The sequence below is a fragment of the Pseudophryne corroboree genome, chromosome 5 (genome assembly GCF_028390025.1).
Source record: "Pseudophryne corroboree isolate aPseCor3 chromosome 5, aPseCor3.hap2, whole genome shotgun sequence".
Classification (NCBI taxonomy): Eukaryota; Metazoa; Chordata; class Amphibia; order Anura; family Myobatrachidae; genus Pseudophryne; species Pseudophryne corroboree.
In genome coordinates, this window is record NC_086448.1 from 189091993 (window position 1) to 189105265 (window position 13273).

Genomic DNA, 13273 nt, shown 5'->3' on the forward strand with positions numbered 1-13273 from the left:
CCAAAGCGCTATATATGACAGGGATAGCCTTATAATAAGTGCTCCCTGTATAGCTGCTTTTATAATATAATTTTTTGCCACTATTTTGCCCCCCCTCTCTTGTTTTACCCTGTTTCTGTAGTGCAGTGCAGGGGAGAGACCTGGGAGCCGTCCTGACCAGCGGAGCTGTGTAAGGAAAATGGCGCTGTGTGCTGAGGAGATAGGCCCCGCCCCTTTTTCGGCGGGCTCGTCTCCCGCTCTTTAGTGGATTCTGGCAGGGGTTAAATATCTCCATATAGCCCCCGGAGGCTATATGTGAGGTATTTTTTAGCCAAATAGGTTTTCATTTGCCTCCCAGGGCGCTCCCCTCCCAGCGCCCTGCACCCTCAGTGACTGCCGTGTGAAGTGTGCTGAGAGGAAAATGGCGCACAGCTGCAGTGCTGTGCGCTACCTTTAGAAGACTGAGGAGTCTTCTGCCGCCGATTCTGGACCTCTTCTTGTTTCAGCATCTGCAAGGGGGCCGGCGGCGAGGCTCCGGTGACCATCCAGGCTGTACCTGTGATCGTCCCTCTGGAGCTGATGTCCAGTAGCCAAGAAGCCAATCCATCCTGCACGCAGGTGAGTTCACTTCTTCTCCCCTAAGTCCCTCGTTGCAGTGATCCTGTTGCCAGCAGGACTCACTGTAAAATAAAAAACCTAAGCTAAACTTTTCTAAGCAGCTCTTTAGGAGAGCCACCTAGATTTCACCCTTCTCGGCCGGGCACAAAAATCTAACTGGCTTGGAGGAGGGTCATAGGGGGAGGAGCCAGTGCACACCACCTGATCGGAAAGCTTTACTTTTTGTGCCCTGTCTCCTGCGGAGCCGCTAATCCCCATGGTCCTTTTCAGGAACCCCAGCATCCACTAGGACGATAGAGAAACCGGTATTATGCACGCGCAATAGGCGCGTGCGCAGAAGTGGTCGTGGCTTAGTAAAAATGGGTGTGGTCTAGCTGGCACAAGGTCACGCCCCATCCCCAGCTCTCAGAAAACTCCTCTCTCCTCTCCTTCCCCCCCAGTTCTCAGACAGCACCTCTCTCCTCCCCCCATCCCCAGCTCTCAGATAGCACCTCTCTCCTCCCCCCCCCCCATCCCCAGCTCTCACACAGCACCTCTCTCCTCTCCGCCCCAGCTCTCCGACAGCACATCTCTCTTCCCCCCATCCCCAGCTCTCACACAGAACCTCTCTCCTCTCCCCCCCCCCCAGCTCTCCGACAGCACATCTCTCTTCCCCCCATCCCCAGCTCTCACACAGCACCTCTCTCCTCTCCCCCCCCAGCTCTCCGATAGCACATCTCTCCCCCCCCCCATCCCCAGCTCTCACACAGCACCTCTCTCCTCCCCCCCCCCCAGCTCTCCGATAGCACATCTCTCTCCCCCCCCATCCCCAGCTCTCACACAGCACCTCTCTCCTCTCCCCCCCAGCACATCTCTCTCCCCCCCCCATCCCCAGCTCTCACACAGCACCTCTCTCCTCCCCCCCCCCCCCAGCTCTCCGATAGCACATCTCTCTCCCCCCCCATCCCCAGCTCTCACACAGCACCTCTCTCCTCTCCCCCCCAGCACATCTCTATTCAGCCCCATCCCCAGCTCTCACTCAGCACCTCTCTCCTCTCCCCCTCCAGCTCTCCGATAGCACATCTCTCTCCCCCCCATCCCCAGCTCTCACAGCACCTCTCTCCTCTCCCCCCCAGCACATCTCTCCCCCCCCATCCCCAGCTCTCACACAGCACCTCTCTCCTCTCCCCCCCAGCCTCCGATAGCACATCTCTCCCCCACCCCATCTCTCACACAGCACCTCTCTCCTCTCCCCCCCAGCACATCTCTATTCAGCCCCATCCCCAGCTCTCACTCAGCACCTCTCTCCTCTCCCCCCCCAGCTCTCCGATAGCACATCTCTCTCCCCCCCATCCCCAGCTCTCACACAGCACCTCTCCCCCTCCCCACCTCTCAGACAGCACCTCTCCCCCCCTCCGCTTAGACAGCGCCTCTCCCCCCACTCTTAAACAGCTCCTCTGTCCTCCCCCCCCCTGTTAGACAGCGCCTCTGTCCTTCCCCCCTCCTGCTCTTAGACAGCGCCTCTCTCCTCTCTTCCCCCACCAGCTCTTTGAAAGCACCTCTCCAGATCAAAACAACGGGCCCCCCCGCACCTCTTGTTGGTCACATAATAGAGATCTCGGGCAGCGAGGGCAGGGCAGAGCACCACGCTCACTTACCATGCCTTGTCGATCGTTCTTCCTTCTCTGAGCGCCCGCTGTCTGCAATCTTCCAGCTCCTGGGATCCGTCCTCCTCGCGGCTCCGCCTCTCAAGCGCTGTGTGGCTGTGACATCATGAAGTCACTTTGCACACACAGAGCGGAGCGGAGATGAGTTGAGATACACATGAAGCCTCCTCTGAACTGCTGAACGTCAGTCAGAGGAGGCTTCATGTGTGTAATGGTGAGCAGTGGCAGCCAGGAGCCGCATTAACACAAAGAAAGAGCCGCACACGGCTCGAGAGCCACGGGTTGGCCACCCCTGGTCTAAAGCTTTAGCCTCTTGGTGCCTGGATCAAGATCCGTCTCTACACCCCGATGTTATCCCTGTGGCAACCAATGTACCCCGCTGCAGAAATAACCTGTTTCTCTAACGCTTTGGATTTCCTTGGAGATTTGTTACATTATATATAAGGGTTGAGTACTCCCCAACTGATAGCAGCTGGATCAACTGGATCAATTTTAAAACATAGCTATCAGCGTAGGGTCTATTTTCTTGTGTGAGCTAGATAAATGATGGGACCTGATTGGTTGATTTGGCCAACTTGTCCGCTTTATCTCTCTCCAAGGCTTGATACACATCCCCCTTAGTTTGCTTGTTTTTATTCCCCCATTCCCATGAATTTCTGCATTTGTTTGATAACCAGATCCAGCAATGTGTATACATTTCTACTCAAATGTACCAACTGTTTCATTTTCATTAAAGTATGCGATTGCCATGAATATTCTAACTGCTGCTTGTCAGCATAAAGGGATAAAGTAGGGTCAATAACATTACCTATGGAGTGCCCAATTCCAGGGCTAGAATTCCTGCTTGGGGGGTGTAGATTAGGCTGTTGCCTGCTGGATAGTTCTGTAGATGGTGACCTCATTGGAGGTGGAGGAGGAGGAGCCAGCCGTCCTCCACTGTTCCCTGATAAAAAGAATAGTTAAGAAAACTTTAGCATATTCGATCTGAGACAGCATTGTCTTACTTTTAATGATTTTATGGATTTTAAAGGGCACAAAGCAAAAAAAAAATAGTAATAATAATTTTCTTAGAAAAGGTGTCAAAATAAATGATAAAATTAACTGACTATCTGATTTATTTAAATTAATGCATAATTTTGGTTATTTCATATAATTTAGTTACAATGTCACATGTTCATTTGTTATTGCTGATGGAATGTGGTGCCACCAGATGCCAGGCTGTAACTGGTGTACAGAGAAAACAACTCACTGGTGGATGACTTGGGTGTATCATTGGTGGGTGGACCTCCCTATATCACTGGTGGACAAAAAACAACTGAATTCCCCCCACTGTGCTTTAGCCCCTTATTGACTGGATCTACTTTGCATCTCATTACCAGGCCAAATGTAAGATATCTGTAATGTACCAAGATTACAGGCAATAGCTTAATTTACATTTTACTATGTTGTTTTGCTTTTTTTTCCAGAAAGATAAGGCTTTCTGTTGGCTGAAACAAATACCTTTGTTTTGGACGTAATATGCAGAGAATCATAACATAATATTATTTTCTACTAGATTCTGCCTAAGGGTACTTTCTCAACTATAGGTTGTAAGAGAAACAGTAAAATAGTGTTTAAAATAGTTTATATTTCTCCCAGATTTCTATGTTTTTTACAGACAGGAATGCTTAAATTGACAGCAAAAATTTATCTTTTAAGTTTATTCAGCATAAATTAAACTCAGTAAGGTCCAAGGAGTGTACGGAGGAGTGTAGAAGGGACCTCTATTTCATTAGTCCAATCTGAATTCCCCACAACCAGGGGCAAAAGTGCTGAGATTTCGGTCACAGGATTTAAATTTATTTGAAATGCAAAACCAGGTTGTTTTTGCCTTTTAGCAAACAATTCCTGCTTTAAATCTTGTGGCTAAATCGCTGGAATCTCTGCACTTATCATAACTCGCAGGCTATTCCTGGGGTCATGAAACTGCACATTTGTGTATTATACCCCTTTTCCACTAGCTAAATTTACACGTGTTTTTGCACTGGGACGCGCATCAACACGAGTTTTTAGTAAGTGGAAATGGCTCAACACGGGTTGAGTGACCCTGGAATTCTACCCGGGTAGCTACCTGGGTTGAACACAGTAACACGGTAATGACCTGGGTAACTGTGCAGTGGAAACGGTCATTACCCGTGTTTCAGAACCCAGTAACAAGTGACATCAATAGGCTTTTACACAGCTTACCCGGGTTAAGTGGAAACAGATTCCACCCGGGAATAACCCGTGTCGAAGTGCAGTGGGAACGGCGGGGCCGACACAGGTTGAGCAGGGTTAAACATCCCGAATCGGACCTGGTACTCAGGTGGAAAAGGGGTATTACTTTGCACTTCTAAAAGGATTCTTCTGGAAATCAAGTTATGCTGACTTGAGAGAATGAGGCTATGGATCTCTGAAACCTGGAAAATCTGGTCCCACAGCAAAAAGCCATTTTTCTTCTTTTGCGGCATCAAGCGCCTAATTTTGCAAGACAGCACCAATTTCTAAGCAGAAGGCTCAGAATGACTGTGACTGCAAGAGAAGAAACAATCTGCACTATTGTGCTGGGAGAAACTGCGCAGATTCAGACTCTCCTTGATGAATGTGAGCGAGACATAATAATAGTAATTTTATTTGTATAGCGATTTTCCCCAGCAGTACTCAAAGTTGCTTGCATTGTTTTCAGTTTCACAGAGAGAACCTTCTGCGTTTACATTACACAGAATCACTAATCACTTAGGCGAATCAATAGAAGTGTGATAAATGATCAGTGATTCTGTGCAATGTATCCCGAAATGATCACAATAATATCTAGACCCTGTGCAATTCCCCCCCAAAAATAAAAACAGATATAACTAGTTATAGTATGGTTTTCGGTTATTTGCCTGTTAGACCAGCTATATTATATTTTAGTGACTATTATGGGTACAACCCACTGTTCTGTTACCTGCAGTTTTGTAAGGCCTTCCATGTCCAGATATAGGGACATTGGGTTTCCCTGAAGGACCCTTTTGTGGTCGAGCTGGAGGATTATTGTTGTCAGTGGTAAGGACTGGTGGTGGTGGCATTGGTTCAGATAATCTTCTCCTGGCAGACATTGATATTGAGACTGGAGCAGGAGGTGGAGGAGGAGGAAGCTCACTGATATCAGGTGGTGGAGGGTAATAGTCTTCTTGCAGTCTAGCCTGTGCAGGAGGCAGAGGAGGTGGGGGAGGTGCAGAATAATCTCTGATATTAGAGGGCGTTGGGGATGGACTTCTCCTTCCTGCATAACCAACTGGTGGTGGAGGTGGTGGATGAAGAGGAAGTGGTGGTGGAGGGGGGAAACAAAGAGATGGAGGTCGTTGGTGTCTTGAAGACTTGTCTTGAGAATTTATTGGTGGTGGTGGTGGTGGCGGTTGTGGAGGAGTACTTGAAGCTATTATAGTTTTTGTGGCTTTTTCTTTGAAAGGTGTGGGAGATGGGGAAGTTGGCATCACAAGCTGAGGTTTGTTGCTGGGTGATGGAGTTGGGGGGGGTGCCAGTGAAGAATGGCCAAGGACAGTAGGTCGTGGTGGTGGAGCTCTAAATGCCATTGTTGGTGTAGGAGAAGAATTTGGTGGCTTTGGTAAATCAGGTTTACTGGGTGCTTCATCTGGTTGTTTAGGAAAACTTGTTTTCATCCCTGGAGGTTGTGGAGCATTTTTGTTTCCTGTAATTACAATATACAGGGTGAAATTCTTACTAGGCCACTATCTGTTAGGGCCAAATGAAATGTGCAAACAGGTATCAGCACAGAATAATACTTATATAACTGAGGACAACTTTTCAACATGTTATCATTTAACACATGCAATTCACTATTTACAGAAAATCATCCCTGAAGCTATCAATGAAATTATCATTTACTAGCATAATCTGCTGACTTTACAAGTGGAATAGACAAAGTAATAGAACAAGACTGGGCAAAGGTAAAAAAATAAGTAGACTCTATAATACCGTAGCCGCTGATTTTCTGTGCAGACACCCCTACCACCGGCGTCTGAAATTGGCTGCTTGTGTACCAAGATGGAGCAGAGGCTGCACAATCGAAGTTCTCAGAAGGTCTGTCAGAACTGAAACTGCGCACAAGGATGCAGTTGCTGGCTGCAACATGCCCCTGAAACAGTCGTGGCAGGCCTGGCTTTTACTTGCCACCCCGTCGTTATCTCTCACAAATGCTTATTAACTGTTAAGAGGGGTACTCACGGAGAGATCCATGCTTAAAATCTAAGCAATCTGACAAGATTAGGTAGATTTTAAGAACAGATCACTCGTGTGTACCCCCTACAGCGATAGCGATGCGCGAACCCGCATGCAGGCTCAATCTAGCACGTCGCTCATTTCACCCGCTGGGTGAAATGAGTGGCCCACCGCCATCCCCCGCATCGCTCAGCACACATCGCGCTGTGCTGAGCGGCAGGAGAGATGTGTGCTGAGCGGTTCGCTCAGCACACATCTCTCCTGTTTATATGGCCCTTTAATAATTCAGAGTTCAAATCCACACTATTACTGCCATCTTTAATCCATCATGGCACATGCGCAGTGTAACTCAGATGCATGCAACTATGAAAACATCAGCACTGAATCCGCTTATGAATCGGGCCCTCTGCTTGTGAGAGGTCAAGTGCCGCTGCATATTTGCACATGTGCCTACGTTATACACATTCACACAGCTATATTGGCTTTCAGTAGGTTGATTGATACATACAAATAAAGGAAGTTTGTGTGAACTGGGTGGTAGGTTGGTAATCGGGTAGAATAGCTTAGGGTGGGTTGGAGGTGGGCTGTAAAGTTACTAAGCTTGCCAATAGAAATGTATTTACAGGGAACTCTTGATGGTTTGGAGCCCTTTGGCGCCAAAGGTTTACAGTAGTTCTGTTGTGCAAGAAAACAATTAGCCTGAGAAACGGTGGGCAGTACCTGAGCAGAGAAGAAGCCCGGCGTTGGGAGGTTTTTTGAGTCAAGTGGGCAGCTTAATTGCACATTGGTTACCACTGCTCTCTCACAGCATGGGGCTATGGGTTGAAATCCAACCAGGGCACTATCAGCAGGCAGTTTGTATTTTCTCTCCAGATTTCTGTGGGTTTGCTCTCTATGCTCAGATTTTGAGGGTTTGCCCTCTATGCTCAGGTTTCCTTACATCGTAGCGTTAAAACATACTGGCTGCTTAACTGGCTGTTGACAAAGCAAGACTCATGTTTATGCGCTTGTGTGGCAGAGAAATTACACCACAGGCTCCAAAGTAGCAGTGACGGATGCAGAGAATTATTGTCTCTATAAAGAACACTGTGTATATTGTAATATATGTAAAGTAAGTTGATGCAGATCTGTTAATGACTTTCCAGGTTAGTAGTAGTGTATACAATTTTAGACAATATTTTTTATAACTTTGTGCATTAAACAAAGTGTGTGTACATTCACACAATTCATTTATGTTTCATATACACCTTATACACACAACCTAAAGGTAATTTAATGCAATATTTTTAATAACTTTGTGTATTAAACAAAGTTTGTGTACACTGAGCCATCAAAAAACAATGATTTCACTATCTCAGTCTCACTCAAAAAAGTCTGTATTTCGGAATATTCCGTATTTCGGAATATTTGGATATGGGATACTCAACCTGTATCATATTGTTGTTATTATTATTATTATGATTATTATCCTTTATTTATATGACGCTGCAAGGGATCCACAGCGCCTAATTACAGAGTACATAAACAAATAAGCAAAACAAGAAAACAGTGACTTACAGTTCCAGACAATATAGGAAAAGTATAGGACAAGTACAAGGTATATAAACAAAGCAGCATCAGAAGACGATACTGAAATAAGTATCAGGGTGGCAGAAAACAGAGGAACTTTGAAGGGAGTATGGAGTAGAAAAGATGGTTTAAGTAAGAGAAGGAAAAACACATGGAAGGGAAGAGGAAATGTTTTGTAAAGCACAGCCAACATGGAACATTAGTGTAGGGATGGCCAAACCGAGGCTTGGCAGCAACCAATAGAAATTCATTTTAGATATGAAACCTATCACTGCTGATAATCCAATCTGCTGCACAGACCAGAAAGGAGTATCCATGTGTGCACTAGCAAATAATTGTTATTTAAAGCAATGAATATTTAACATGTGATGGCTACATGCCATTTCAAGGCGTGGTTCACTGGTGACAAATGATCACTTTTTGTTTCGATGTGTCCCTTGCAAGGGGTGTCAGGGGCAAACGCAGGATCTCTAAACAGGAGTTTCTATTTGATTCCTCACACAATGGATAGTGTATGTTATATAGTAGTAAATAGGATGTTGGTTACCTACCGGTAAATCCTTTTCTCGTAGTCCGTAGAGGATGCAGGGATCCACATTAGTACCAGGCGTTCAACCATCATGCGCCCCAGCCCCGGAGGCTTGCATCCGTGGTTAGAAGGATCCAGTCAAACGTAGCCGTGGTAAGTCTTGATAGGCGCACGGCCCCTGCTGCAGCAGATCCTTCCAAAGAGGAAGAGGCCTTGGCTCCCCTTGCAGTAGATCCAGAAGGTCCGCGTACCAAGCCCTTCTTGGCCAGTCTGGAGCAATGAGGATCGCTTGGACCCTTGTTCTCCTTATGAGCTTTAGAACTCTTGGGAAAAGTGGAAGAGGTATAAACAGGTACAACGACTGGAACACCCACGGAGACACTAGGGCGTCCACTGCCACAGCTTGTGGGTCCCTTGACCTGGAACAATAATGTCGAAGATTCTTGTTGAGACGAGAGGCCATCATGTCTATTTGGGGTACCCCCCAAAGTGCTGTTATTTCTTTGAACACCTCCGGATGGAGGCCCCACTCCCCTGGATGGAGGTCGTGTCTGCTGAGGAAGTCTGCTTCCCAGTTGTCTACTCCCGGAATGAAGATTGCTGACAGGGTCAACGCGTGTTTTTCTGCCCAGAGGATGATTCTTGTCATCTCTAGCATTGCAGCTCTGCTCTTCGTTCCACCCTGTCGGTTTACGTAAGCCACTGTCGTTACATTGTCCGACTGCACTTGAATGGCCTGATTTCTTAGAAGATGGGCCACCTGAAGAAGACCGTTGTATACGGCTCTCAGTTCCAGAATGTTGATCGGTAGGCCGGCTTCCAGATTTGACCACCTTCCTTGGAAGGTTTCCCCTTGAGTGACTGCGCCCCAGCCCCGGAGGCTTGCATCCATGGTTAGAAGGATCCAGTCCCGAATCCCGAACCTGCGGCCCTCCAGAAGGTGAGGTAATTAGAGCCACCAGAGGAGTGAAATCCTGGCCTTTGGTGACAGCCGTATTCTCAGGTGCATGTATGGATGAGATCCCGACCACTTTTTCCAGGAGGTCCAGCTGGAAGAACCGAGCATGAAACCTCCCGTACTGGAGAGCCTTGTAAGAGGCCACCATCTTTCCCAGAAGGCGAATGCATTGATGAACCTACACCCTGGCTGGCTTTAGGACATCCCCGACCATTGTTTGTATCACCAATGCTTTTTCCTGTGGAATAGACACCCTCTGCACTTCCGTTTTGAGGATCATTCCCAGAAAGGACAACCTCCCGGTTGGTTCCAAATGTGATTTTGGAAGATTCAGAATCCAACCGTGGACTCTGAGTAGGTGGTTTGTGAGAACAATGGACTGCAAAAGCTTCTCCTTGGACGATGCCTTTATCAGCATATCGTCCAGATATGGAATGATGTTCACCCCCTGCTTGCAGAGGAGAACCATCATCTCCGCCATCACCTTGGTGAATAACCACGGTGCTGTGGAGAGGTCGAATGGCAGGGCCTGGAACTGGAAATGACAGTCCAACAATGCAAAGCGGAGATAAGCCTGATGCGGCAGCCAAATCGGAATGTGGAGGTACGCATCCTTGATATCCAGGGATACCAGGAATTCTTCCAGACCTGATATCATCACCCTTAGAGACTCCATTTTGAACTTGAACTCCTTCAGAAAGGGGTTTAGTGATTTTAGGTTCAGAATGGGTCTGACCGAACCATCCAGTTACAGTACCACGAAAAGGTTTGAATAGTAAACTTTGTTTTGCATATGAGGTGGTACTGGCACAATGACTTGTGCCTCCACCAACTTCTGGACGGCTTCTTGCAGGACAGTCCTGTCTGCCAGCAGAGCTGGCAAGCCTGATTTGAAAAATCGGTAAGGAGGGAGATTTTGAAATTCCAGCCTGTACCCCTGGGACACAATATCTTGCACCCAGGGGTCCAGGCCGGATGACACCCAGACGTGACTAAAATGCCTCGCCTCGAGACTCGCTCCCACCGGCCCCACCTCCGGGGTGTGCAGTCCACCGTCATGCGGAGGACTTTGGTGTACCTGAAGCAGGTTTCTGTTCCTGGGAACCTGCAGCAGCAGGTTTCTTGGACTTGGGCCGACCTCCCCGAAAGAAGGTGTTGGACGGCCTGGCCTTTCTGGGCTTGGCAGCCCGAAAGGACTGTGATGTAGTTGAATAAAAGGGTTTCTTCGGAGCAGGTATAGCTGAGGGAAGAAAAGGTGACTTACCCGCTGTAGCCGTGGAGATCCACGCATCTAGCGCTTCCCCAAAGAGAGCCTGACATGTATAGGGTAGGGACTCCACACTTCTCCTGGATTCCGCGTCGGCAGACCACTGACGCAGCCACAGTCCTCAACGAGCGGAGACAGGCATGGAAGAGATTCCTGCGGCCATGGAACCCAGGTCTTTCATGGATTCCACCAGAAATCCTGCAGAATCCTGAATGTGACGCAAAAACAATTCAACATCACATTTATCCATAGTATCAAAATCTTCAAGTAACATGCCTGACCACTTTACTATAGCTTTGGCAATCCAAGCACTGGCAATAGTGGGACGTAGTATTGCCCCTGAAGCCGTGTACATGGATTTGAGCATATCATCAATTTTACGATCAGCCGGCTTTTCAAGGCGGTAGATCCTGGAACAGGTAAAACCACCTTTTTTGAGAGTCTGGATACCGACACGTCAACAATGGGTGGGTTTTCCCATTTTTTCCTATCGACCTCAGGGAAAGGAAACGCCACCTGGACCCTTTTAGGGATCTGGAATTTTTACTCAGGGTTTTCCCAAGCCTTTTCAAAAATAGCATCTTTTGACGCAGGGAAGGTTAGCGAGGCTTTCTTATTTTCCGTGACGTAAGCCTCCTCAACCTGCTCGGGTGATGTATCAGCAATATTCAACACATCCCTAATGGCCTCTATCATCAACTGCACCCCTTTTGCAAGAGATTCTGCCCCCCGCAACACATCCCCGTCACCTTCCGCAGAGTCAGAATCAGTATCCGTGTCGTCTTGCATGATCTGTGCAGGAGAACGTTCTTGGAAATATACAGCGGGGGACCCTGAGGTACCAGAACTGGGCCAGACTGCCATAGAGTTCTGTAAAGCCTGAGTTGCAGATTCATTTTGTGCAACCCTGTTAGAAATCTGATAAATCATAGTTTTGATAGAGGATAACCACTCAGGCTCCCTTGCTGGTATCTATGCTAAACCAGTGCAATCCTGATTACATGGAATGGGATCATCCTGAGAGGACATATCCTCTGCAGCATATGACACAGAGTCCCTGGACATAGCTTAATAAAGACCACAGACACTCCACACACACACAGGGGAGGACAGACAGAGTTTCACCCCCAAGAATGGCAAGAGAGACACAGAGATTGTAGCCAACCCACACACAGTGCTTTTAAGGTAAAGGGAGACCCCCTACCAGCGCTGACTGTGCACCATAATAGGTTACACAGTCTTTATGCAGCCTCCCTACCATTCTACAACCCCCTGGTACCGTGAGAGATAGCTGGAGTTGCTGTGGAGGGACTTGCTCTTCCTGGACAGCGCTGTGAAGGCAGGAAAATGGCGCTGAACAACGCTGGGTCCGCTCTGAGGAGAAGCTCCACCTCCAAAATGGCACTGTCTCCCTGCTCTTCAGAAGAATTATACTGGCCTGAGGTAAATGCTGGCTGAGATCCACGGACCCCGACAGGCTTGCTGACCAGTGCAGGGTTCAGGCGCTGGCTCAGGGCGCCCCTCACAGCGCCGCACTAAGTACCGATGAGCCTCCGGAGCGCAGTTAGTACTGCGCTCCCACCCTGTTGCCGCCATCTTCACACCAGCCCCCCGCTTGTTAGAGGGGTCGGTGACTCACTCGCCACCAATCTTCTGGCTCTGTTAGGGGGTGGCGGCATGCTGCTGGGGTGAGCGATCCCCTGTGGCGGGGAACGATCTATCCCCTCAGGAGCTCAGTGTCCTGTCAGTGGAGATAGTGGCTCAGACCCCGCAGGGCGGACACTACTCCCCCCTTAGTCCCACGAAGCAGGGAGGCTATTGCCAGCAGCCTCCCTGTAAAATAATAAACTCTAAAAAAAACTTTTACTAAAGAAGCTCTGTAGAGCTACCCTAGCTGTGACCGGCTCCACCGGGCACATTTTCTAAACTAAGTCTGGTGGGAGGGGCATAGAGGGAGGAGCCAGCCAACACTCTCAAACTCTTAAAGTGAACAATGGCTCCTGGTGGACCCGTCTATACCCCATGGTACTAATGTGGACCCCAGCATCCTCTAGGACGTAAGAGAAATAACGTTATTAATGGTCTATAGCAGTGAACCCCTAAAAGTAAATTTCTTCCAGAACTCCTTGTTGGCAACAGGTGTATTCATTACTTGCTGACACATTTTAAAAAATTCAAAGGTGGTGCTAATTATTATTATTTTTCTAAAATTCTAAATATACTATTTATATAACGGTCATTGTGTGGGGCCAGGTAGGGGTTTTCCAGGCAACCGGAAACCCCCCCACATTTGCCTAGGGGTGTGCAAACCTCCCCTTTCCTTGGGACTCTGTAATATCCCCCCCCCCCCCCGGTAAAATCCACCACTCCCACTGTGAATTAGCAGTGGCTTTCGCATTGAAAGCTCTTTCTGCTAATCGCAAATCAGACAGGCATCCCGGGTAGGTGTTTTCTTTCCCCTGGGACTG

General features: G+C 48.1%; 1 protein-coding gene across 1 annotated transcript in view; it reads right to left on the reverse strand.

Annotated features, from left to right (window-relative positions):
- The window catches only part of WIPF3 (WAS/WASL interacting protein family member 3), a 227157-nt gene that overhangs the window by 25518 nt on the left and 188366 nt on the right, over window positions 1-13273 (reverse strand). The window contains exons 5-6 of the mRNA XM_063921961.1: window positions 5209-5952; window positions 3052-3186 (exon numbers count right to left, since the gene is read on the reverse strand). Coding sequence (XP_063778031.1) covers window positions 3052-3186; window positions 5209-5952 — 879 coding nt within the window. The remainder of the gene's footprint in view (window positions 1-3051; window positions 3187-5208; window positions 5953-13273) is intronic.